General features: G+C 51.3%; 1 protein-coding gene across 1 annotated transcript; it reads left to right on the forward strand.

The window, feature by feature from the left end:
- The first annotated feature begins 262 nt into the window (after nucleotides 1-262).
- Nucleotides 263-12,481, forward strand: CD300E (CD300e molecule). Its single transcript, XM_027518902.1, has 4 exons — nucleotides 263-446; nucleotides 7,242-7,589; nucleotides 7,963-8,074; nucleotides 9,174-12,481. The coding sequence occupies exons 1-4, from the start codon at nucleotides 407-409 to the stop codon at nucleotides 9,445-9,447; spliced, it is 774 nt and encodes a 257-aa protein (XP_027374703.1). The 5' UTR covers nucleotides 263-406; the 3' UTR covers nucleotides 9,448-12,481.
- Nucleotides 12,482-25,836: the final 13,355 nt, after the last annotated feature.

Here is a 25,836-nt window from a genome sequence, read left to right on the forward strand (position 1 = left end):
ACAAAACAAAACGACAGCAACAACAAAAGTAGGCAGCCAGAGAGGAGGGAAGAAGGGGGAGGCGAGGGACCAGGGGGCTTCTCTGTTGCTTTATATCTAGGGATAGAGATCATGAAGGCTCAAGGTGTGACTCAAACCTTATAGTGTCACTGAATGGACAAAAAAATTGGTAGATTTCTCTCGTTGATTTGTCTGTTCTCTGAAGTGTCTCTTGCCACCCTTCCCCTTTTTCTAAGTAAGGCTTCAAATTAGGAAGTAGCAAAGAAATTATAAAGGAAGTAGATGAGCAAGTAACACAAAGGAATGTTGAACAAGTGGAAGGCCGGTGACCCAGGCGCCGTTGTCGGCGCCTAGACTTCGGCCGGGACCTGGATCCTCTGGGGCCACCTGCCAGGGAGATAGGATCATGTGGCTGCCCTCAGCTCTTCTCCTTCTCTGCCTCCCAGGTAAGTGGGGCTGGGGCCTTTGGGAACTTGGTACTGCAGAGGGCAGGACCCTGGAAGGGTAGAAGGTCTGTCCTGGGTTCAAGCCAGGGGCAGAGCATCAGCAGAAATGGGAGGGACACATCAATTCATCTGTCTGTATATCCTCTGATACATTCAAACATTCATCTTATGATCCTACACACACTTGTTGAGCACCAACTGTGTGCCTACACACACTTATTGAGCACCAACTATGTGCCAGGACTGTTCTGGATGCGGTAATTCAGAGCAATTTCTGCACTCAGGGACTCGTGATTGAATGAAGGTGTCAAGTTACTATGCTGCTGCATGAAACTCGGGCTTCCCTGGTGGCTCAGACAGTAAAGAATCTGCCTATAATGCAGGAGATGTGGATTCGATCCCTGGGTTAGGAAGATTCCCCCAGAGAAGGGAATGGCAACCTACTCCAGTATTCTTTTTAATTTTAAAAAAAGAATTTGTTTATGGCTGCACTGGGTCTTTGCCACTTTCTCTAGTTGTGGCGAGCAGGGGCTGCTCTGTGTGGTGCATGGCTTCTCATTTCGGCGGCTTCTCTCGTGCAGAGCACAGGCTTGAGGTGTGCAGCCTCAGTACTTGCCCTGCAGCATGTAGGATCTTCCCCGCCCAGGACTGAATCCATGTCCCCTGTCTTAGCAGGCAGATTCTTAACCACTGGACCACCAGGGGAGTCCCCCGCTCCAGTATTCTTGCCTGGAGAATTCCCTGGACCAAGGAGCCTGGAGGGCTACAGTCAATGGGGTTGCAAAGAGTCAGACATGTGTGGAACTTGCTATAGAAGAGGTTTGCTCATATGGTGATGAGCGTGCACACAGGGCCCCTAGTTCTGCTCCTGGAAGGATACAGGTCTCCCTAAAGCATCACTGGGAGTTAGTCTGGAAGGATGAATGAGTCAGCTGAGTGGAAAATCGGAGTAGCTGATGCAAAAGCATGGAGATACTAGAGACCATAGAAAGCTCAGGAAGGAACAGCCGCTCTGTTTGGTCAGGGCTCAGTTGAAAGGGGTACAAAAGATTTGTCAGGAGGGATGAACGAAGAGTCTAGAAGGGCAACCTCAGCTTCCACGTTAACTCCCTCCTGGAAGAACATGATCAAATTGTTTCTTAAAGGTTGAACTTTCAGAAGAGAAAATCTTTAAAGAGACATTCAAAGTGCATGAGAACACATTTTAACATTAATTTTTATTGGAGCAGAGCTGATTCACAGTGACGGTCAGCTTCTGCAGTGCAGTCGAGTGAGTCATGCGTATGTGCACATGTACCCCCTCTTTTGTGGGTTTCCTTCCCATTCAGGTCACCATGGAGCCCTGAATAGAGTTCCTTGGCCACACAGCAGGTTCTCACATCTACTTTACACATAGTGATGTGAACACGACTGTCTCATCTCCCCACTCGCCCCGTTCTCCCCACTTTCCACCCTTGGTGTCCGTATGTTTGTTCCTTGCATCTTCGGCTCTGCTTTGCAAATAAGATCGTCTATACCATTTTCCCTAGATTCCATAATATATACATTAATATATGATATTTGTAAGTTTAGGATAAAAATTAGAGGGCTTTCTTCATGCTTTTAGAGTAATTTTTTTGTTAGGTTCCCTCACAAAATGTAGAGCCTGCCCAATGTAATGACAGACTCTTCTGGAAAAGTAGGTGGAAAAGGGGGAGATTTAAAGGATCTATTGAGCTCTTCCAAATCCTGAAAGATGATGCTGTGAAAGTGCTGCACTCAATATACCAGCAAATTTGGAAGACTCAGCAGTGGCCACAGGACTGGAAAAGGTCAGTTTTCATTTCAATGCCAAAGAAAGGCAATGCCAAAGAATGCTCAAACTACCGCACAATTGCACTCATCTCACACGCTAGTAAAGTAATGCTCAAAATTCTCCAAGCTAGGCTTCAGCAATATGTGAACCGTGAACTTCCTGATGTTCAAGCTGGTTTTAGAAAAGGCAGAGGAACCAGAGATCAAATTGCCAACATCCGCTGGATCATGGAAAAAGCAAGAGAGTTCCAGAAAAGCATCTATTTCTGCTTTATTGACTATGCCAAAGCCTTTGACTGTGTGGATCACAATAAACTGTGGAACATTCTGAAAGAGATGGGAATACCAGACCACCTGATCTGCCTCTTGACAAATTTGTATGCAGGTCAGGAAGCAACAGTTAGAACTGGACATGGAACAACAGACTGGTTCCAAATAGGAAAAGGAGTTCGTCAAGGCTGTATATTGTCACCCTGTTTATTTAACTTATATGCAGAGTACATCGTGAGAAATGCTGGACTGGAAGAAACACAAGCTGGAATCAAGATTGCCGGGAGAAATATCAATAACCTCAGATATGCAGATGACACCACCCTTATGGCAGAAAGTGAAGAGGAACTCAAAAGCCTCTTGATGAAAGTGAAAGAGGAGAGTGAAAAAGTTGGCTTAAAGCTCAACATTCAGAAAATGAAGATCATGGCATCCGGTCCCATCACTTCATGGGAAATAGATGGGGAAGCAGTGGAAACAGTGTCAGACTTTATTTTTGGGGGCTCCAAAATCATTGCAGATGGTGACTGCAGCCATGAAAATAAAAGGCACTTACTCCTTGGAAGGAAAGTTATGACCAACCTAGATAGCATATTCAAAAGCAGAGACCTTACTTTGCCAACAAAGGTCTGTCTAGTCAAGGCTATGGTTTTTCCTGTGGTCATGTATGGATGTGAGAGTTGGACTGTGAAGAAGGCTGAGCGCCGAAGAATTGATGCTGTTGAACTGTGGTGTTGGAGGAGACTCTTGAGAGTCCCTTGGACTGCAAGGAGATCCAACCAGTCCATTCTGAAGGAAATCAGCCCTGGGATTTCTTTGGAAGGAATGATGCTAAAGCTGAAACTCCAGTACTTTGTGCACCTCATTCGAAGAGTTGACTCATTGGAAAAGACTCTGATGCTGGGAGGAATTGGGGGCAAGAGGAGAAGGGGACGACAGAGGATGAGATGGCTGGATGGCATCACTGACTCGATGGATGTGAGTCTGAGTGAACTCTGGGAGTTGGTGATGGACAGGGAGGCCTGGCGTGTTGCAGTCCATGGGGTCACAACGAATCGGACACGACTGAGTGACTGATCTGATCTGATCTGATTGTACAGCACAGGGAACTCTGTTCAATGTTCTGTTCAATATGTAACAATGTAATTAGGAAAATACTATATGTATAGAATGTATTACACATGTATAACTAAATCACTTTGTTGTACAGCCTGAAATGAATGCAACATTGTTCATCAACTGTACTCCAAAATAAAATAAAAAGTTTAAAAAAAAATAAAAAAGGAGAAAGAAACCAGTCACGGGCTAGAGTATTCACACCTTGGAAACTGGCAAACACCACAAATCAGGCTTCTCCCCTAGGGAGCTTGTTTACCAGCATATCAGTGCTTGTTTAAATCTTCTTACTTAAATCTAATAAAATGTCTAAGTGCCCCAGCCTAAGTGCAGTTAAACTGAAGATGGAAACTTCTTCCCACCCCTTTCTGTGAAACTGGCTGAACCCTCCAGACCCACAGCCTCATTTTTCCATCTTAAGAACATTTGCAGCTGATGTTTCATGTGGGCTCAGATTGGAACTTTGAAGTCACTTGTAAAGATTTAAATTTCAGTTCTTCTTTTTCATCCCAGCTCCCTCCTCCACCCTGTGCACCCGTCTGGGGTTACAACCACGGTCTGGAAAAAAGTGATTACTTTAAATTTAAGGAGGGCACCCAAGAGGGTTGTAAGGGATATAAAGAAAGAGGGCAAGGGCGATTCCAGAGCAGAGAGGACAAGAATGAAGGCGGAGGAAGTGGATTCCGATATAAAATGAGCAAGAACAGAACTTATCTTTATTAAGCCCTTTACAACCTACAAACACTTTCAAATCTATGGCACAATTCAGCCCCCTGAGCAACTTTTCGAAAAAATTGATTGGATTGCAGTGGGTTGACAATGTTGTGTACAGCATTCAGGTGTATAACAAAGTGAATCAGCCATACGGATATAAGTCAAAGTCGCTCCGTCGTGTGTGACTCTTTGCGACCCCATGGACTGTAGCCCACCAGGCTTCTCTGTCCATGGAATTCTCTAGGCGAGAATATTGGCGTGGGTAGCCTTTCCCTTCTCCAAGGAACCTTCCCAACCTAGGGATCGAGCCTGGGTCTCTTGCTTTGCAGGCTGCTTCCCTGGTGGTCAGCAGTAAAGAATCTGCCTGCAACACACATACGTGTATCCCCCTTTTTTTAGGTTCTTTTCCATATAGGCCATTATGGAGTATTGAGTAGGGTTCCCTGTGCTATACAGTAGGTTCTTATTAGCTATCTATTTTATATACAGTAGAAGGCAATGGCAACCCACTCCAGTACTCTTGCCTGGAAAATCCCATGGACGGAGGAGCCTGGTGGGCTGCAGTCCATGGGGTCGTTGAGAGTTGGACACAACTGAGCGACTTCACTTTCACTTTTCACTTTCATGCATTGGAGAAGGAAATGGCAAGCCACTCCAGTGTTCTTGCCTGGAGAATCCCAGGGACGGGGGAGCCTGGTGGGCTGCCATCTCTGGGGTCGCACAGAGTTGGACATGACTGAAGCGACTTAGCAGCAGCAGCAGCAGCATGAATTATGGTTTCCTCTGGACATATGTCCAGCAGTGGGATGGCTGGGTCACATGGTAGCTCTATTTTTAGTTTTTTAAGGAACCTTCCTACTGTTCCCCTCTGAGTAACTTCATGCAGGGCAGTTAGTATCATCCCCACTTTACAGATAAGACCGTGAAGGGGTTAGTGACATATCCAGTAAGTGAAATTACTGAAAATTAAATCCAGATGAGCCTCCTCCCCAGGGCTCTTTCCGACACCCACGGGGTATCTAGAACAAAGCAAAGCCTGTGATATTCACAAAACCACTCAAGGTGCATCCTGCAGATTGCTCTGCTGACCACCTAGTGTTTCCATTATGAACTCATTGCTGTCCGACTTGACCTCCTGTGAACTTCAAGCCACCAGCAAACACTTTCCTTAAAAAATGCACACACGAATTTATATGGTCCCATGTAAGACCTGCTAATCTTGCATCCAGGCACATTCTAGCAGGACAGAGCAGAGTACTCTCTTGGAATTAGAATCTTCTTTTTTTTTTCCCTTAACTTCCAGTGTCCAGACCGGGTTGGTCTTGGCTGGATGCCTTCTCATCATTGGTCCATACAAGGCCCTCTTTTATGTTAATCATATATAATTTAGCAAACCTCTGTGAGCTCACTGGCCAACCCAAGAATTGGGATGCTACCTATAACTTAGACCTACCAGCTCCTTCCCAATCCAATCCGGCTTCCTCATTCAAACACCAGTAACCTGGTAGCATTTGCCAACATATTTCATGAACATTTTTGATATATTTGTGGGTGAGGTAGAAAATTGGGCTGAGATATTATAATCCACCTTCTAAATCTGAGGGTCTGTGATGAGAGCCAGAGATTTATCTTTTCTCCCTTGAGAACATGTGGAGAGCAGAGTAAACAAGAAGTTATACTCTTAACAACATTGATTTCTTCATCAGGCTTCGTTGTGGCGCGTGAAGTCTCTGGTTGTCAGGTGGTGTCTTTGTTGTGTCTCATGGACTCTCTCGTTGCAGTGCGTGGGTTCTTCAATGCTAATGCTAAAAGCATTTGGGATATTAGTTCCCTGACCAAGGATCAAACCCATGTCCCCTGCATGACAAGGCAGATTCTTAACCAGTGGACCACCAGGGAAAGCCCAAGAAATTATACTCTTAAATAGTTTGAATTACAAAACGCCCAGGATGCAGAAATCTTACTCCAAAGTAAAGTGTTTTGGTTACACGCCCAAACCTCATGCCTGGCAGAGGTTGCAGGGTTAAGGACAGGGCGGGATATTAAAAAGAATGAAATAATGCCATTTGCAGCAGCATGGATGGATCTAAAGAGTGTCATCCTGAGTGAGGTAAGTCAGAGAAGGAGAAATATCGTATGACATCTCTTATATGTGGAATGTAAAAAGAAATGATGCAGATGAACTTACAAAATAGAAAGAGACTCACAGGCTTCGAGAACAAACTTATGGTTGCCGGAGGGGACGGATGGGAGGAGAGGATACTTGGGGAGTTTGGGATGGACATGTACACACTGCTGTATTTAAAATGGAGAACCAACAAGGACCCACTGTGTAGCACATGGAACTCTGCTCAACGTTATGGGGCAGCCTGGATGAGAGGGGAGTCTGGGGGAGAATGGATACCTCAGCTTGGATGGGAGGGGGGTCTGGGGGAGAATGGATACCTGTGTATTTACAGTTGGGTCCCTTTCCTGTTCACCTGAAACAAATTGTTCCTGTTCACCTATCGTGATGTTGTTAATCGGCTATACCCCAGTAGAAAATAAAAAGTTTAAATTAAAACAAATCAAGCAAACAACAAAAAAGAACAGGGCAGGACTGCCAGCCCTCTCTACTCCCACCTCCAACCGTGGCCCGACTCCCCTTGTTCCCAGGGACAGGGTGCCCGTGCAGCCAGGCAGCGTGTCTGGGCTCGTGGGGCACGGGTCTGAGCTGGCCCTGCTGACCGCCGTCTCCAGACCCTCTGGCTTAGGTCTTAAATCCAGGCGTCTCTCCAGGTCCCCAGCCCTGAGCCTGGGATGGCCCACGCCTCCCTAGTAACTTTCCCCTGGGGCTTCAAGCACACAGCTGCTGATGGGGCCTCTCGGGACAAGTCCTGGGATCTGACTTGTGTTTTCCAGGCTGTTGGTCGCTGACGGGCCCCAGCTCTGTGGCGGGCACCATGGGGAGCTCTCTGCATGTCCGGTGTCAGTATGAGAAGGCGTACAAGGGGCATAACAAATACTGGTGCCGAGGAAAGTATGGCACAGTGTGTCGCAAGATTGTGGAGACCAAAGGAGAAGAGAAAGAAAGGAGGAACGGCCGCGTGTCCATCAGAGACCAGGCGGACAACCTGACCTTCACAGTGATCATGGAGAACCTCAGCACGAAAGATGCTGGGTCCTACTGGTGTCGAATTCAGACTGTCTGGATCCTGGACGTGTTGTCCTGGGACCCCTCGGTCCAGGTTGAGGTGTCTGTTTCCCCAGGTAAGAGCTGCCTTCGGTCCAGCAGTAGAGCTGCTGGGAAAAGAGTGGGCTTGGGGACAAGGATGGGGGACAAGGACGGACAGTGTCCTGGGTCTTGTCTTGTCCTCTGTCTCAGTAGTGTTGGGAGGAGCCTAGGGTATGGTCAGGGAGAAAGGCAGCTGACTCTTCAGCTTTAGCATGCGCTGGAGGCCATAGGTACCCCACACAGGGCATCATCCTTGTCCTTACAGAGAGGCAGAGACCCCTGAACACACTGACTCGCTTCAGTACAAAGTGGTGGTCACTGGATGATTCTACGTGACATCAGAGCCACATGGGTGTTTAGTGTGGGACTGGGGAAAGAGTGATGCCTGAGCCATGCTTTGATCTCCAGCACCAAGTACCACCCCAGGGAGCACCGCCTGTCTGGCTGTACCGGCCAGCCCCCCGACAGTGAATGACGGACAGAACCTCAGCGCCAAGGAGATATCGACTGGCTGCCCAGGGTAAGGGCCGCAGGCCTGGAGACCATGGGGGAGGAGGGTCAGCAGCCTTAGGGGCCCTGGGGCGGGGCCTGGGGCTGGGCCTGGCAGCACGCCATGACCTTTGTACCTCACCCTCTGCTGGGTTTCCCTCCAGCTCTGGTTCCGATGTTTATATTCTCCAAAGCTGCATGCAGAGTGGAAGATAGCACCTGTTCTGTGAACCCTCTCCCCTGAGGGGCAGCTGCAGGGACACAGATGGAGGCTGGTTTCCTCCTCTGGAGGACTTGAAGCCCCTCCTCCCATCCCCACCCTCCCCGTCTCCCTTCTCACCAGGCTCTGGATGCAGGGGCCTGATTCTGCCGTCCCTAACCCAGGCTCGCATCTAAAGTTCTTTACTCTACCAGAGATTCTGCTTCCAGGAGCTGCCTGTGGGGTCTGTGGGAGGTGCGCTGGATCCAGGCTGACACTTGGGTCTGTCTCCTCCTTCCAAAGATACCCAGAAGGGCTGTGATGCTGCTGTCAGACCCTGAAGGGAATGGGGGGCGAGAGCTTTAAAGTGTGGGTGAGGACTGGTTTTAAGAAGCCAGCCAATAACAGGGAAGACTACGTGTGCAGGAAAGGGATGGAGAGGATGAGTTTGGACACATGCTTCTGGAAGGGGGACTGCCTGGTCCCTCTCCTCCCTCCGCTCCCTCCCCTCCCCTTAAGGAGAGTCCCAAGGGCAGTTCCTGAGGCAGGAATGATGACAGGAGTCCCAGAGAGGGGCTGCCCTGACTTGGGTCTCTTCTGGGTTTGATCCTGAGTTATCTAGGAACTTCCCTGTGGCTCAGATGGTAAAGCATCTGCCTACAATCCAGGAGATCCAAGTTTGATCCCTGGGTCAGGAAGATCCCCTGGAGAAGGAAATGGCAACCCACTCTAGTACTCTTGCCTGGAAAATCCCGTGGATGGAGAAGCCTGGTGGGCTACAGTCCACAGGGTTGCAAAGAGTTGGAGACAACTGAGTGACTTCACTTTATCTAGGCTTTAGTGTTGGGGCGCAGAGAGAGGTGGGACGGGAAGGGTCCTGGGACCTCCTCCAGGGGAGGCAGCTCATTTCCAGTCACTGTGTCTCCCACAGGTCCGAGCTCAGCAATGTCCACTTCCTGCTCCTGGTCTTCCTGAAGCTGCCCCTGTTCCTGGGCATGGTTGGGGCTGTCCTCTGGGTGAACAGACCTCAGAGGCGCCCTGGAGGAAGAAAGAGACAGCTTGACCAGGGAGGTCCACCGTGCAGTATGCTGTCCCCAGGAATGCCCTGCCCAGGAATACAGCTCTTCAGACTGGACAAGAGAGACCTTCAGATTCTGGGCTCCAGGGCAGGGGGACAGCAGTTGCTAGATTCTGGAAGGACTTAGGTCTTCTGGGGGCGCTGGTCCAGGGAGGGTCCTGGATCTTAGAAGACACTTGTTCTGAGTCCTCAGGTGAGGAAGGGCTCAGCCACCCCTGCCCTTGCTTGGGGGTTCTCTTTTCTCCTCCCCAGATCTCCTGATTCCTGGACTTCACACCCACCTCCCAAGGGCCAGAATTCTCTGGAAGTTGCGTGCTCAGGGGCCTGACATTTTACTCTTCTCCTTGGCACAAAAGCTTCTGGGTTCAGCATAGCCAGGGAAATGCCCACCTCCTCCCTGCAGACAGGAGGCTCCCTGGGGACACACCCCTCCCAGCTTCAGTCTTGGGCTCACAGGGCTCCATCTGCTTCTCTGGGACAATTCCAAGGGAGTTTAGTCCTGACAGAGTTTGCTCATGCAGCTGTCCTGTGAGCTCAGGGTTATTTCCTCTTTTCCAACGCCTCTTGGGCTTCAAACCTTCTTGTGTCCTTGTGACCGGTGTGTGACTTGGCTGAGTGCATCTCTGTCTAGCTCAGCCACAACTGAGCAGCTTCGAGTTAAAATTCTCTTTGGAGCAGTAATGGTAGAAGGAGGCAGTGGGTACCTCTAATATCACTCTGGGAATTCCCTAACTTGGAGGGTCTCCCGTGCATAGAGTCAATGGAGAGTCCAGGTTTATCCAGTTTAGGGGAAGTCTGGTTGAGACCATCCATCAACAATCAACCATTTTTGCAGAAGAGGCAGACATAGCTTCAAATACAGGGTACAGGACCCAGAGGAAAGGAGATGCTTCACCACGTTGGGATCGTATGACGCCACCATAACCACAGGCACCCTTAGCCCAGGGGAGTGCTCAGTTGGTTCTTGGATGCATATCCATACTCCCTCCCTGAAGTATGCAGGCAAGAGTTGCACAGTCTGTCAACGTTTCCACTCACCTTTCTGCATCCATAGTGACCTTTTTCCTCTGAGAGCTCCTCCGAGCACTGAGTTCTCAGGCAGGGCTGCTGTTCTCTGAACCTGAGCTCTGATGTGGCTCCCATAAGGGTGTGTACATTCGTGGCATCTCAGGGAGAGCTGGGGCTGGCCCCAGACTCGGCTGAAGGAAAACCTCGTTCTAAAGAGGCACATATTAATCATGACCGTAAAATATACACAGGGTGGTATAGGAAGCATAATAATGGGCAAGAGAAGAGCTTGCAATGCACCTCATAAGGAAGATAAACTCACACGTCAGTAGAGCACAGACAGGGCTAGCAAGCTCCACGGGGTAGTCATAGGCAAAATGCTCCATGATGTCAGAGGGGAAAATATTATGTCACACCGGCTGGATCAGTGGGAGGAGGTGATATTTGAGACTGACCTTCAAGAAGGTATATACTTTCAGTTGAGTGGGGTGGTAAGGTGGGGTTGGGGAGCCGGGAGAAGGAACATATCCAGAGCAGCAAGAGCAGAAGTGAAAACAGGGAGGCAGAAAATACTCATTGTAATAGTCAGTCAGAGAAGACCAATCAGCAGAGTGTGAGGTTCACACACAGTTTCGCATGGTGGAGGTGTGTTTAAGATTCCGGTGGGATGAAGTTGTGGCAGTGCAGTTTTAACTGCAAAACCTGGGAAGGCCCAGGAAAACTAAGGTGGGGGTGTGCTGAAGGGGTTTGGACTCCAACTTCTACTCAGGCTTTGACTGAGACGCTTGGATGAATTTGAGCAGATCAACATGGAGTCATGGATATGTTTTAGGAAGGTTTACCCAGCTGATGAATAAGATAGTCTGATAGGAAGAGTCTGGAAGTACAGAGATGTCAAGCCTGAAAGACCAGAAGGGTAGGGCATCATTGAGAGAAATAGGGAAGTTGGGAGCAGGCTAGAGGGATACAGAGCTTGGTTTTCTCCATGAGACTGGGATTACCAGGCATAGAGGAACAGTCGGAAGCTAGAGACATGGGTTAGCAGGGTATTCATGCTGCAGGGAAGATGTGTGGGGTGGTAAACTGGAGCCCAGGGAGAGGGAGAATTGTTAAGGGAAGAGTTCAGGACCAAGGACAGGGTCTTTGAAGCACCTGCAGTTAGGAGGGACTGGGAGCTTCCCAGGAAGTGCTAGTGGTAAAGAACCTCCTTGCCAATGCAGGAGACAGTAAGAGAGGCAGGTTAGATCCCCAGGTCAGAGAAGATCCCCTGAGGAAGGGCCTGGCAACCCACTTCAGTATTTTTGCCTGGAGAATCCCATGGACAGGGGAGCCTGGTAGGCTACAATCCACAGGGATGCAAAGAGTCGGACATCAATGAATTGACTGAGCATGCACACATGCAAGACAATAAACAAGCAATTACATAGATCAATATTGGGGAAATTGACATTTTTACCACGTTGAGTCTTCCATCCACAAATCAGGTGTAGCTCTCAATTAATTTAAATATTCTTTGACCTCTGTCATCAGCATTTTGCAACTTTTAGCACACAGATGCTATGAAGGTTCCATTAGATCTTTACCCAGGTATTTCTTCTTTGGGGGGAAGCAGTTATGAATAGTGTTTTATTTTCTACCAACTTGTTGCTAATATCTAGAAATATGATTCTTTTGTGTGTGTATTGATCTTGTATCCTGCGATCTGGTTGAACTCATTTATTGGTTGAGCAGTTTGTTTGTTTTTTTGGTAGATTCCACGGGATTTTCTACATAGACAATTATGTCATCTGAGAAAAGGAACACTTTTATGTTTCCTTTCCAATCTTTAAGTTTTAGTGGTGTCCTGGAGGCCCGGGGGAGCCCAGGGAAGGTTTAAAACACTCTGATGCCATGTAGAGGATGTGGCATCGTGGATCCACTGCTTTCAGCCATTGCTACTTTTAAAAGAGAAGCTGGGGGACTTCCCTGGGGTCCTGTGGTTGAGACTCCATGCTTCCAAAGCAGGGGGTGTGGGTTCGATCCCTGGTCAGGGAATTAAGATCCCACAGGCTGCATGGCATGGCAAATAAAGAGAGAGAAGCTGGAGGTGAAATCTCTCATGTTTACGTATGGGCAAGAGATTCCATTAATAAAATACCATGATCAAAACGAAACATGTCCGTAAATCCATGCAAGTTATGGATACAGTCTGATTTCTGAGAAAAGCAGAGAATTTCAGAACACTGTGTATCTGCCTGGTATTTATGCCTGGGGCCATATGGTGCCCTCAGCAGGCTTAGGAACTGACCTTCTCAAGAGCACAGATGGATCTGTGCGGACAGTGGGTGAGCCAGACGCATGCTGGTCCTGGGCAGATTCGACTCTGCTATCTGGCTCTATGACTGGGCACCCAGGGCCTTCACCCTTCACATCTCCTTGTTCTTATATGTGATGTGAAGATGCTGGATCAAGACTTGTGTGTGGCAGCTTTAAAGTGTGACCTCAAAGTTCCTTGACGCTCCTCCTATCAAGGCTTGGGCCTTACTTCCCCTCCTTGAGTCTGGGGGCACTAGGACTGCCTCAGTCACAGACTGGAGCAATGTTTCTCAATGCTTCTCCCATTATCATCCTCCCAAAGATCCCCTGGGGGAGGAAATGGCAGCCCACTCCAGTATCCTTGCCTAGGAAATCCCATGGACAGGGGAGCGTGGCAGGCTATAGTCCATGGGGCTGCAAAGAGTCGGCCACAACTGAGCAACTGAACCACCAGTACAACCATCGCTTTCAGTTGGCGTCTACATGTAGGGAGTCCGATCATGACCTCTGTGAGGGGATAAAAAGGTATCTTCCAGGTCTCCCCGCTCTATTTGCTGCCAACTCACCACTGCCAGATATAGTCTAACTCTTGTGTTTGATTTAGGGTCACTTCACACCCTCTGGAATATATGGGTCATCCTCTCACACATAAAAAATGAAACTAGTGTCCCAACGAAACAGTCTCAGAGGAGCGCAGGAAATCCATAGACTTTAATAGGAAACATACAGTACAAATGCACAGCTCACAAACACAGGAGCTGGGCTCTGCACCGAGCCCATCTTCATTCTCTGTGTTCAGGCCACTCTTCCTCGAGGAGGTATGGATGCAACAGAAGGTGGGCTTGGTGGACCCCTGGACGCCCGGCCCATGGTGGGGGGTCTTTGCCCATCTAGACACACCTTAAAGCTTTTTAAAAAATATTTTTTATTTGTTTATTTATTTTTGGCCGCACACGTCTCTGTTGCTGGGTGTGGGCTTTCTCTAGTTGTGGCGAGCAAGGGGGCTGCTCTCCGTTGCAGCTCATGGGCTTCTCATCACAGTGGCTTGCCTTGCTGTGGGACTCAGGCTCTGGAGCTCAGGAGTTGTGGTGCACCGGCCTAACTTCCCTGAGGCATGTGGGATCTTCTCGGGCCAGGGATTGAACCCGTGTCCTCCTGCATTGGCAGGCGGATTCCCAACTACTGGACCACCAGGGAAGTCCTAAATCTTTTTAGTTTTAATTCCAGTTTTATGTAAACTGATGGGTCTAGAATTTTGAAACCCATTGTTGGGCGGGAGCCCTGAACAAGGTCTTAGTCAATTGTCTTCGGAAGAGCCACCCTCCCTCCAGAGTCACAGGGACGGAGGCATTGGAAGGACACTCCCAACTCCAGGTGAGATCACAGGGGCCTCCGAGGACCCCGTGTATAAGGGGAACGCCATCTCCTCTCCTCTCTTTGAGCCTGCGGTGGAGGCTGCAGGAGGCAGAGAGGCCCCATCAGGTTTCCGAGGCCAGGATGAAAGGAATCTTCACCGCAGCAGGGACGCTCATCTCCTTTGGGACTGAAATCACTGCTCCTTCTCTGATAAGAAGTCGGGAGCTTCTTCTCCATCCGCTCGGCAGGCGGGAGGGCGGGAGGGTGGGAGGGTGTTGGTGGTGAGTGCGCTGTGGTTCTCCCGCTCAGCCCAGCTCATCGCCCCCTGGGCTGCCCCAGACTCCTGCTCAGCCACGGTGCAGCACACAGCAGGCCACCTCCACAAAGGTCAAGAGCACCATGTGGATGTTGCAGAGGAGGACACTTACGAGGCACAGGTAACAGGAGTGAGCTGTGTCTTTAGGGGAGCCCCTGGCCCTGCCTCTCTGCCCCCTCCCTGAGCTCAGACCCGGGTGACAGAGGGGCAAGCCTGCGTCCCTGCTGGGGAAGTCTCCTCAAGGGGCACAGCCATTCTGCTCAAGGGCTAAGCCTTCAGAGCCTCCCTACAAACCCGGCCCGGGGACGGCACCCTTTGCCATCTGTTACCGTCCTGCCTTGTGACTGCTCCCCCACGATCCTCCTCAAACCCCCTGCAGTCTAGACCCTCTCCTGTCTTTCTGATTCGGCCTCAGCTTGCCCGGCCACCTTGTGCTGCCTTTGGTAAACTCTGCCTGTCTTTCAAGCTCAGATCTAATGTCGCCTCTTAGAAGCAGAGAAAGCTTCCTCAACCCCATCAACCTGGCTATTTACCTGTTCGGTTCTCCTGGGGAGGGGTCTGTCCCTGCTCTGACCCCCATCAGATAGTGCGTATAAGAAGGAATATTTCACATAACACATATGTAATTTTTAAATTGGAGGGTAATCGCTTTACAATGTTGTGTTGGTTTCTGCCATACAGCAACTTGAATCAGCCATAGATATACATATGTCCCCTCCCGCTTGAGCCTTCCTCCCACCCCCCACCCCATCCCGCCCCTCTTAGGTTGTCACAGAGCTCTGGGCTGAGCTCACTGGCTATCTGTTTTACATATGGTAATGGGCTTCCCTGGTGGCTCAGATGGTGGTAAAGAATCTGCCTGCAATGTGGGAGACCTGGGTTCTGGTTCGATCCCTGGGTCAAGAAGATCCCCTGCAGAAGGAAATGGCAACCCACTCCAGTATTCTTGCCTGGGATATCCCATGGACAGAGGAGCCTGGTGGGCTACAGTCCACGGGGTCGCAAAGAGTTGGACGCGACTGAGCGACTGACACGTACAATGTTCCCATGCTGCTCTCTCGGTTTGTCCCTCTGCTTCCCCTGCTGTGTCCACAAGTCTGTTGTCTGTATCTGTGTCTCTACTGCTGCCCTGCAAATAGGTTCAGCTGTACCATTTTTCTAGATTCTATATATATGCATGCTGCTGCTACTGCTGCTGCTAAGTTGCTTCAGTTGTGTCGGACTCTGTGCGACCCCATAGACGGCAGCCCACCAGGCTCCCCCGTCCCTGGGATTCTCCAGGCAAGAACACTGGAGTGGGTTGCCATTTCCTTATCCAATGCATGAAAGTGAAAAAATAAAGTGAAGTCGCTCAGTCGTGTCCGATTCCTAGCAACCCCATGGACTGCAGCCTACCAGGCTCTTCCATCCATGGGATTTTCCAAGCAAGAGTACTGGAGTGGGGTGCCATTGCCTTCTCCAATATATATGCATAATATACAATATTTAACACAATAATATATTTGTGTTACATATATACGCATAACACATATTTGACACTTTGGTCTAGTCACACTGCTGGGCCTGTGGTTGTCTCTGCTCCTCGGATAGCCCCTCCCGGTACAGAAGAGAGTCTGATCCCCTCCCCCACAAGCAGGGCAAGGACCCCCCTCTCCCCGCAACACCCCCCACCCACCCACCCCAGGGCACGCCAGCCTTGGTCTCTGCCTCCATCTGCCCTGAGCGTGGTGAGTCATGTTGTCACTACCCGCTTTCCTGAGAGAGAGAGCGGGCACGCTGCGATGCCAGCCTTAAAATAGCCCTTCACCCACTGCGCTCTTCTCACCAGTCCCAGCACAGAGACTGCCCCACCCTCCTCTCCCTCCACCCCCTGCCCACTGCCCCTGGCTTCTCCAGCTTCTCTCAAAGTCCTGTGTTCTGTGGCTGCAAGGGACAACTCCCCCACAGCAGCGAGCAAAGCAGAAGTGGGGCGTGAAGCATCTCCCATAATCTCGTCCTGTTCAGACTCATTACTGCACAAATGAGAGCCAGGGGCCCAGGTTCCAAGCAACAGGACCCTCGAGAAAGGAAGCTGGACCACAGCAGGGGAGGAAGATGAGGGAGGGTGATTCTGGGAGGCAGGACCCAGGGAGAAACTGGACCTTGACCGTGGGAGCTGGAGGGCACCAGGCTGCGCTGGGAGGAAACTGGGGCAGCCTGTTGGGGGGGGGGCTCCCCTTTGATGAGAGAGCTGACCTCTGAAGGGGGTGGGCTTCAGGCTGCTGTCATGCCTCTTTCCCATGTTGTGAATGTGAGAAAGCAGGGACCCTAGCTCCCCACTCCCTCCTGGAACGTCCTAACACCTGGGGAGAGGAGGGCCAGAGCGTACGCCTGTGACTGTCCTGAGCAGATTAATGACCCTCCCCTTCCCAGGTGGCTCAGTGGTACACAATCCACCTTCCAGTGCAGCAGACTAGGGCTCCATTGCTGGGTCAGGAAGATTCCCTGGGTCAGGAAAGGGCTACCCACTCCAGTATTCTTGCCTGGGAAATCCCAAGGACAGAGGACCCTGGCGGGCTACAGTCCATGGGGCCACAGAGACTGGGACACGACTCAGCACGCGCACACACACAAAACGTCCTGACCCCCAGAACCTGCGAATGTGCTGTTTTACACAGCAAGGGGGGCTTCATCGTGCAGACAGGTTTAAGATTGGTGAGCCACTGACTCTGAGAGGGAAGCAGCACAATGCAGGGAAGACTTAAGGCGCTACAGCTGGCCTTGAAGCTGGAGGGGGCCAAACGCCAAGGAATGCAGAGGCCTCCTGCTGTTTAGTCTCCTTGCTGTGTCCAACTCTTTGTAACCCCATAGACCATAGCCCGCAGGCTCCTCTGTCCACGGGGTTCTCCCGCCAAGAATACTGGAGTGGGTTGCCCATTTCTTCCTTTAGGGGATCTTCTCGACCCAGGGATCGAACCTGTGTCTCCTGCATTGGCAGGCGGCTTCTTTGCCGCTGAGCCCCTTGGCAAGCCCGCAGTGGCCTCTAGAAGCTGGAAAAGGCAAGGAGGTGGATGCTACACCAGAGCCCCTGAAGGAACTCAGTCCCGCCAGCCCCTTGATTGTAGCCCAGTGAGACTTATTTCAGATTTCTGGTCTCCAGAGCTAGGAGATAATAAAATTGTGATACTTTAAGCCACCAATGGACATGAGCTTGAGTAAACTCCGGGAGTTGGTGATGGACAGGGAGGCCTGGCGTGCTGCAGTCCATGGGGTCGCAAAGAGTTGGACACGACTGAGTGACTGAACTGAACTGAACTGAAGCCACCAATGTTGTGGCGATGTTACAGGAGCCACAGGAAACTCACAGAGTGCTTCCCTTCTGGCACACTTGAGGCTGAACCCCAGTACACCTCCTTTTGCTTCTCTGGGCTTGCGGGGGCAGGTCAGAGGGAGACCACGGCCTTGCCTCCTACAGCCCAGCTGGAGAGGTTTGTTCTGGTTCCTCGTAGGGAGTGGGCAGCTCTGTCAGTCCTTGGAGGCATAAACGGGGAAGGGGAAGCCCAGGACAGACGGCTGTTTCTTCTCTCTGCATAGGAGACATCAGAAGGGCCACATGGGGGTCCCTGACTGAGTGCCTCCTGGGAAGCAGCCACTGGGCAGCCGTGGGGAAGGTCTGAAGGAGGCTGTCTCTGCTTGCCTGGTGGGGACGCTGCTCAGGGCCGTGGGTTGGCTGCTGCTGACACTCTGGGGGGCTGGAGGCGAGGAAGCCGGGATGGCCGGTGTGTCTGCTGTCACAGGCTCAGTCAAGTCTGTTGTCATGGATTCAGCCGTGTCTGTGGTCACAGGTCCAGTCATGAATGTTGTTGACAGGGAGGGTGTTGCTTTTCCTGCTGAACACACAGAGCAGAGCGTGGCTCCCAGGGTGACCCAGGCGGCTCCCCTTGGCCTTCTCCACCCCTGCCCCCTGCCCCCTGCCCCCGGGGATTAAGAACCTTTCTGTCTGAGCACCACTGATCAGCCACCTTGGCCTTCTCCTGCATCTTTTTGATTTTTATTCAAAACATGACCTTCCTTCATTTACAGAGAATCCATTTACCACCGTGTGAGGGATTTGAGGGTGGTGGGCCAGGTGGGCATTTTACAAATATTCCGAGTCATCGCAGAGTCCTGTTGACATAGCTGAGTGTGTCAGAACCAAGTTCCCCCCCCGTGGGATTGTTTTCCTTTTTTTCTTTGGCTGCATCAGGTTGCAGTTGCAGCAGGCAGGTCTCAGGTTGTGGCATGGGGGCTTAGCTGCCCCACAGCACGTGGGATCTTGGCTCCCTGACCAGGGATGGAACCTGCATCCTCTGCATGGGAAGGCTGATTCTTAACCACAATCACCAGGGAAGTCCCTCCTTGGGGTTTTAAATCAGGCCAAGACAGCTTTTCTCTGAGTCTCGGCCTTGGCTGCAGCGGGCTCTGGGCCTCCTGCCCTGATGCCATGTGACCCCAAGATCCCTCCCCTGCACCCGACTGAGCACCAGTGGCCTCTTCGTCCCCCTGGAGTCTTTCCATCTCCAGTGGCTTCCCGTGTCACCACCCTGCCCGTGAGGACTGTTGGGCTTGGAGGGTCTCAGCCTCCGATTGTCCCAGTGCCAACTCCTCTTCCACATATCCACCCCAGCTTGGCTGCCTTTTTTCAGCTAACTTCTGGAACATTCTAGAACCGGCATACTTCCCCACTCTATATACCATATTTGCATATATTACCAAAATTGGAAAGACTTCTCTGCTTTCTAAGTGGGCTCAAGAATCACAGATAGGGACTTTCCTGGTGGTCCAGTGACTAAGACTCCAAGCTCCCAATGCAGCCGCCTGGGTTTGAGCCCTGGTCAGGGAGCTAGATCTCACATGCTGCAACCAAGAGTTCGCGTGCGGCAACAAAGACTGAAGATCCTGCATGCCGCACCTAAGACCTGGCACAGTTCAGTTCAGTTCAGTCCAGTCGCTCAGTCGTGTCCGACTCTTCGAGACCCCATGGACCGCACCACTCCAGGCCTACCTGTCCATCGCCAACTCCCAGAGTTTACTCAAACTCATGTCCATTGAGTCGGTGATGCCATCCAACCACCTCATCCTCTGTTGTCCCCTTCTCCCGCCTTCAAACTTTCCCAGCATCAGGGTCTGTTCCAATGAGTCAGTTCTTCACATCAGGTGGCCAAAGTATTGGAGTTTCAGCTTCAACATCAGTCCTTCCAATGAACACCTAGGACTGATCTCCTTTAGGATGGACTGGTTGGATCTCCTTACAGTCCAAGCTACTCTCAAGAGTCTTCTCCAACACCACAGTTCAAAAGCATCAATTCTTCAGCACTCAGCTTTCTTTAGGAGAAAGCGATGGCACCCTACTCTAGTACTCTTGCCTGGAAAATCCCATGGATGGAGGAGCCTGGTAGGCTGCCGTCCAAGGGGTCACGAAGAGTCGGACACGACTAAGGAACTTCACTTTCACTTTTCACTTTCATGCATTGGAGAAGGAAATGGCAACCCACTCCAGTGTTCTTGCCTGGAGGATCCCAGGGACGGGGGAGCCTGGTGGGCTGCCGTCTATGGGGTTGCACAGAGTCGGACACGACTGACGCGACTTAGCAGCAGCAGCAGCAACTTTGCTTATAGTCCAACTCTCACATCCATACATGACCACTGGAAAAACCATAGCCTTGACTAGATGGACCTTTGTTGGCAAAATAATGTCTCTGCTTTTTAATATGCTGTCTAGGTTGGTCATAACTTTTCTTCCAAGGAGCAAACGTCTTTTAATTTCATGGCTGCAGTCACTGTCTGCAGTGATTTTGGAGCCCAAAAAATAAAGTCTGCCACTGTTTCCCCATCTATTTGCCATGAAATAATGGGACCCGGTGCCATGATCTTAGTTTTCTGAATGTTGAGCTTTAAGCCAACTTTTTCACTCTCCTCTTTCACTTTCATGAAGAGGCTCTTTAGTTCTTCTTTGCTTTCTGCCATAAGAGTGGTGTCATCTGCATATCTAAGGTTATCGATATTTCTCCAGGCAATCTTGTTTCCAGCTTGTGCTTCTTCCAGCCCAGGGTTTCTCATGATGTACTCTGCATATAAGTTAAATAAGCGGGGTGACAATATACAGGCTTGACGAACTCCTTTCCTGATTTGGAACCAGTCTGTTGTTCCATGTCCAGTTCTAACTGTTGCTTCCTGACCTGCATGTAGATTTCTTAGGAGGCAGGTCAGGTGGTCAGGTGTTCCCATCTCTTTAAGAATTTCCCAGAGTTTGTTGTGATCCACACAGTCAAAGACCTGGCACAGCCAAATAAATAAATATATATAAAAAAAGAAACTGGCCATTAAAAAAAAAGAATAACAGAGATATTACCTACCTGGTATCTGTGTGTCTGTGTGGATGCTGTGGAAGGGTTACCCTGGTGCGGAAGTGGAGATAAGACCTTGGTGTGAAGGTTCTAGAGGAGGAGCTCAGGGTGGGAGCTGAGTCTGACTGTCTTTCCAGGCCTCTGTCTGAAGGAGACCCTCGTGCCTCTGGGGCACGTACGGCTGAGTTGAGAATCTCCTCCAGGGATTGGAGGCAGCTAGAGGAGGCCGGTGGAGGCTCCTAGATTACGGTGGGTCCTGCCTTTCCTTGTCCTCGTTCAGAGTCCCTCATCCTCCCCGCCCTCGTGTTGCCAGAGAAGGAGGGGGTGGGGCTCACTTGTTCAGCTGAGACACCCAGGATTATGGCTTTCTGGCCCCCACCCCTCTCTGCACAATGACAAGGCCCCCGATTAGGCTGGGGCTACTCTGAGGGTGGACACGTTGCTTGATGACCTGGTAAAGAGCCCCTGCCTTCCCGGGACAAGCCTGTCTGAGTCTCCTCCCCCTGATGACAACAGATGGAGACGTGCAGAGATGCCAGGTTCACACTTTCTTTCAGGCTTTCCAGAAAATCTACACACCCCCTTCCATGCACGTGTGTGCACACACGGGCACGCGAAACCACCACGGGCACACATGTAGTCTCAGGTGAGTTTCAAGGCTCCCCCCACCCCCTCAGGCAGACAGAGGAAGAGCTCTGCACCCTCCACGGGTCAGTACCAGGGCCTCGGAGGACAGGAGCGTAGTTCCTACCTGGGTGGACGGCCGCATAGACTTGGTGCCCCAGGTCAGGCCTGGTTCTCTGGATCGCGCACCAGTAGGGTCAGTGTCATCTCTCCTGAGCCCTTCCATGGTCATGGTGGGCATGGGCCTGCTATGATCATCCCAGATGGACACTTGGCCCTTCCACACTGGTTTCTCTGAGCCGGTGGTCTTCACAAGGATCTGGCAGGAGCCCCAGTTCTCTCCGCGGCATCCCCACTTCATGTAGATCTCCCACCCAGGGTCATAGTGACACTCGATGGTCACCAGACCACCTTTGGGGCTGCTCACCGACACCATGGATGCAGAAGCAGCCTGGAAAACAGGAACCCAACTCGCATCTCCTCCTTCCTGCAGCCCAGGGTGGGCCTGGGCGCTGCTCCAGGCTTCGGCACCTTCCTCAGGGACTGACCAGGAGCCTCTGCCCTCTGCCCCCGGGGTGCTCAGATCCCACGTCCTGCCTGTTTCCTCCTCCCCTGCAGTGTTACCTTTGCTGTCACCTCTCTCGTCAAGCTCCGCTCTGGGGTCCTAATTGCCCAAATACAGAAGCATCTGCAGACTCCTCATCCCACAGACCACTAGCCACAGCCTCGTTTCAGAAACTCTCCCACCCTTCGCTCTCAGGCAACACCGCCTTCCCCTCCAGCCCGCAGTCCACAGGCTCAGTCCCGAAGCCCAGAGCTGGGGAGGTTGTTCTGCTGAGTTCCCAGAGCTCTGCCTCCCCGACACACGACACCCACACACACCCTCTGATGAACGAGACACACACACACACCCCCACACTAAACACTGCTCTTTTGTGTCTCCACATCTCTGCACAAGCTGTTTCCCACACCTGGAACGTTCTCTCTTCTCCAATTGAAGGAGTCAGACCCTAACACCCATCCCCCCAGGCTTGGCTCAGATAGCATCCCTTCTGAGGGTTCTCTGGTTCCGAAGTCGACTGGGTCTCTTCCAGGGGCTGCCAGGCGTCTTCGTTCTGTCTTGTCTGTCACACTCGCCCCTCTGGACCATGGGCTGGTCTTTGGCTCGTCCGGAGCAGAAACTCAGGCAGCTGACGAGCGGGGTTGAGGGACACCCCGAGACCCGGCCCCGTCCTGGTTTTGCTGCCTGTCTTCCTCCCCGCCCTCCGAGCTCTTTTTAGAGGAAGGGTTCTCAGCTCTGGCTCCAAGTCCAGACCAGCGGTGGAGGCTTTGAAATGACCCAGATGCTGAGCCTTACCTTGACTACTCGAGTCTGAGCATCTGTGCTCTTTAAAAGCACCTCAGGACTTCCCTGGTGGTCCAGTGGTTAAGAATCCGCCTGTCAATGCAGGGGATGAGAGTTCGATCCCTGGTGGGGACTAAGATCTCACATGCAGAGGGACAACTAAGCCCGTGAGCCACAACTACAGAGCCTGCGTGCCCTGGAGCCCCTGTGCCGCGAGAAAGATCCTGATGATGCAGTGAAGAGCCTTTGTGCTGCAGCTAAGACCCGATGCAGCCAGATTAATAAATAAATATTAAAAAATAAAGCTCAGAGATGTACACATTCAAGCACACACGCATGCACGTATGCCTCTGTCTATCTACCTATCTGTCCACCCACCCTTCTGTCTTCTTACCCATCTATCTGCCGGCATTGAGAAACGGTACCCTAGAAAACAGATCTTCATGTTATTCATTTTCACTTTTTCCCCAACACCTACCTTAGAACTTGTCAGAGAACACAAACGTATTAACCTTTCTTTAAAAAAATAAGTGCATGGATGAATGGATAGGCCCTGCTCTTTACCCCAGCACAGACCCTCTCTGTGTCCTAGCCCAGCCTGGCAGGTCCCAGTTCCTGAAGCCCAGCCCCTGTCATCTGGAGGACTGGGAGCAGCCACATGTCCTGCCCCTGGGTCCCCGCCCTGTGGATCATCAATACCAGCTGCTCTCCAGAGACTTGACCTGAGCCCACAGGCAAACTGCCCTCTATGTGTCCAAATCATTAGTTTTTAGTTTCTCTCATTTACTTCCCTCATGTTTCTCTGCTCTTATTTCCCAATTTCATGAATTGCTGTCCTTTAGAGTGTGTGATGGGTGTGATTACATGTCCTCCGTGGCTGGGGAGACACAGAGCATCCCAGTTGCCCAAGATCTCCCTGCAAGTGTGTGTGTGAGGGTCTGAGGAGGTGGCCAGTTGAACAGCATGATGTGTGTGGCGGGGCTGGGAGGAGAGCGCTGCAGAGCCGGGGAGACGAGTGATGGAGCAATGGTGGTCTGTGATCAGGAAGAATGTAGCGATCAGGGCTCAGGCCCAGTAGTTGAGGTGCATGGGCTTAGCTGCTCCGCAGCACGTGGGATCTTCCCGGGTCGGGGATCAAACCCGTGTCTCCTGCACTGGGAGGCAGGTTCTTAACCGCTGAGCCACAAGGGAAGTCTCCTCTCACTTGGCCGAGTTCCTCTTCTCGCTCTCATGCCCCTCACCCCGGCGTCTCCTGGACTCTGTCCTTGTTGCCCTCATCTCTGAGCAGCATCCCCAGCACTCTCTCCAGTGTCCCCTCCACGAACAAGGCCGTCAAACGCACATCTCCGCCCCCATCTCAACTCGGCTTTTGGCTTTCAAAGCCAATGCACTTTTGCAGAGTTACCTGCCCCATTCGGTGTTCAGATATGCCCAGAATGAAATTCCTTGAAAGTCCTTGTGACTCCAGTCCTCAGACTGATCTTTTTGCAGCTAAGGCTTCTCCCTCCGGATTAGCCTTCCAAAGACATAGCCCCCCTGAGTCTTCTTCCTGCCTCCTGTCACCCTCCAAGGGCCTCGCAGGGGAGGGGGCTTGGAGGTGCAGTGGCAAATTTGCAGGAGCAGGAGAGGGGTGGTGAGCCGGTTCTGGGGAGGGAGCCCTGAGGAGGAGGAAGCTGAGCCGCTTCTGTGTGCGTTTATGTCCCAGGACTGAGGGTTCTCCTGGGAGGAGGCAGGGGTGGTGAAGGGAGTCCAGTGAGCCCAGATGCTTCTGCGTGCAGCCAAGAACTCATGAAGGATGGGGATGGGCAGGACCCGCAGGGAACACCAGCTCCCTGTCTCCCTCCCTTCAGTTCTCAACGGTTTTATCGAGGTGTGCTACTGTTCAGTCACTAACTCATGCCCGACTCTTTGTGACCCCATGGACTGTAGCCCGCCAGGCTCCTCTGTCCATGGGATTCTCCAGGCAGGAATGCTGGAGTGGGTGGCCATCTCAGGTGACTAGGTGTTAAGTATTCTTGCCTGGAGAGTCCCATGTACAGAATACTGGAGTGGGTTGCCATTTCTTTCTCCAGGGGGTTTTCCTGACCCAAGGATGGGGACTGCATGTCCTGCACTGACATGCGATTCTTACCATCTAGTCACCTGGGAAGCCCCTTATTGAGCTATAATTGCAATAAAATAAGCTGTGTACATTGAAAGTGCCAAGTTGAAAACTGTTTTCTTTTTTATTATTTTTCAAATTTTGCACAGAGTAAGACTCACTCTTTTGTGATGTATACTTTGATGAATTTTTTACGCAGGCATCATTTCTTGCAAACACCACCGCAAACATACAGCACAATTCCATCACTTTCCTCCAGGGTCTTCAACTGTGGATTCTGCTTCTTTAATGTCAGGCCGTCAAGAGCTTCACTGCTGAAGCCTTCCCAGGACTGCTGTTCCAATGGAGTTCAGCTTTCAGAGGCTTTGCGGTGCTTTCGGACCCGGACCGTGTGCGCCACCCAGCGGCTAGTCCGTGACACAGGGGTGACCTTTCCCTAGTTCTCAGTCTGGGGTACTGTCTGAGGGTCCTGCCAGCTCGCACAGCTTGGAGGGTGAGCTGACTGCCCAGGGTCCCTTTCTGGAGCTGCTTCCCATTTTCAACTCCATGACCCCTTCCCCCTGCTTCCTGGTCCTGTGGTTGGAAAGCTGAGGCTTTTGTCTTCCCTGTTGGCTTGGGTCAGCCTCCAGGGCCAGACAGAGGGAGCCTGAGGAGAAACACACCCTGGCTTCCCTGCCTAGTCGCCCCCATGCTTCTTCTTCTATTTTTTAAAAAGATTTACCTATTTATTTTTTGGCTTGGCTGGGTCTTCAGTGCTGCACTCAGGCTTTCTCTAGTGGCGGTGAGCAGGGGCACTCTCTGGTTATGGGGGCAGGCTTCTCACTGTGGTGGCTTCTCTTATTGCGGAGCGGGGGCTCTAGCATTGCAAAAACCAGTACTCGAGAAACCAAGCACCACACTCGCAGAGCTGGAGAATCAGGTTTATTACGCCGGCGGGCCCAGAGGAGTTAACACTCCAAGCTCTGAGACCCGAACAAAGGGATTACAGTTTTCTAGACAGACTGTAGTGGGCAACTCTAGATGTTAATAAGCTGGTTTAAACTAAGGGGTTTTGCGCATGCGGGAACAGTGGTCAAGATCGGGAGGAGGATGTCTGACCCAGACAG

Source organism: Bos indicus x Bos taurus, chromosome 19 (assembly GCF_003369695.1).
Source record: "Bos indicus x Bos taurus breed Angus x Brahman F1 hybrid chromosome 19, Bos_hybrid_MaternalHap_v2.0, whole genome shotgun sequence".
In the NCBI taxonomy this organism is placed as follows: Eukaryota; Metazoa; Chordata; class Mammalia; order Artiodactyla; family Bovidae; genus Bos; species Bos indicus x Bos taurus.

What these genes read in the sequence shown, in the direction of transcription:
- CD300E (XM_027518902.1), top strand. Translation starts at nt 407, where the DNA reads ATGTGGCTGCCCTCAGCTCTTCTCCTTCTCTGCCTCCCAG. An exon ending in TCTCCTTCTCTGCCTCCCAG is followed by an intron (nt 447 to 7,241) that starts GTAAGTGGGGCT and finishes TGTGTTTTCCAG; the next exon opens with GCTGTTGGTCGCTGACGGGC. An exon ending in TGAGGTGTCTGTTTCCCCAG is followed by an intron (nt 7,590 to 7,962) that starts GTAAGAGCTGCC and finishes TTTGATCTCCAG; the next exon opens with CACCAAGTACCACCCCAGGG.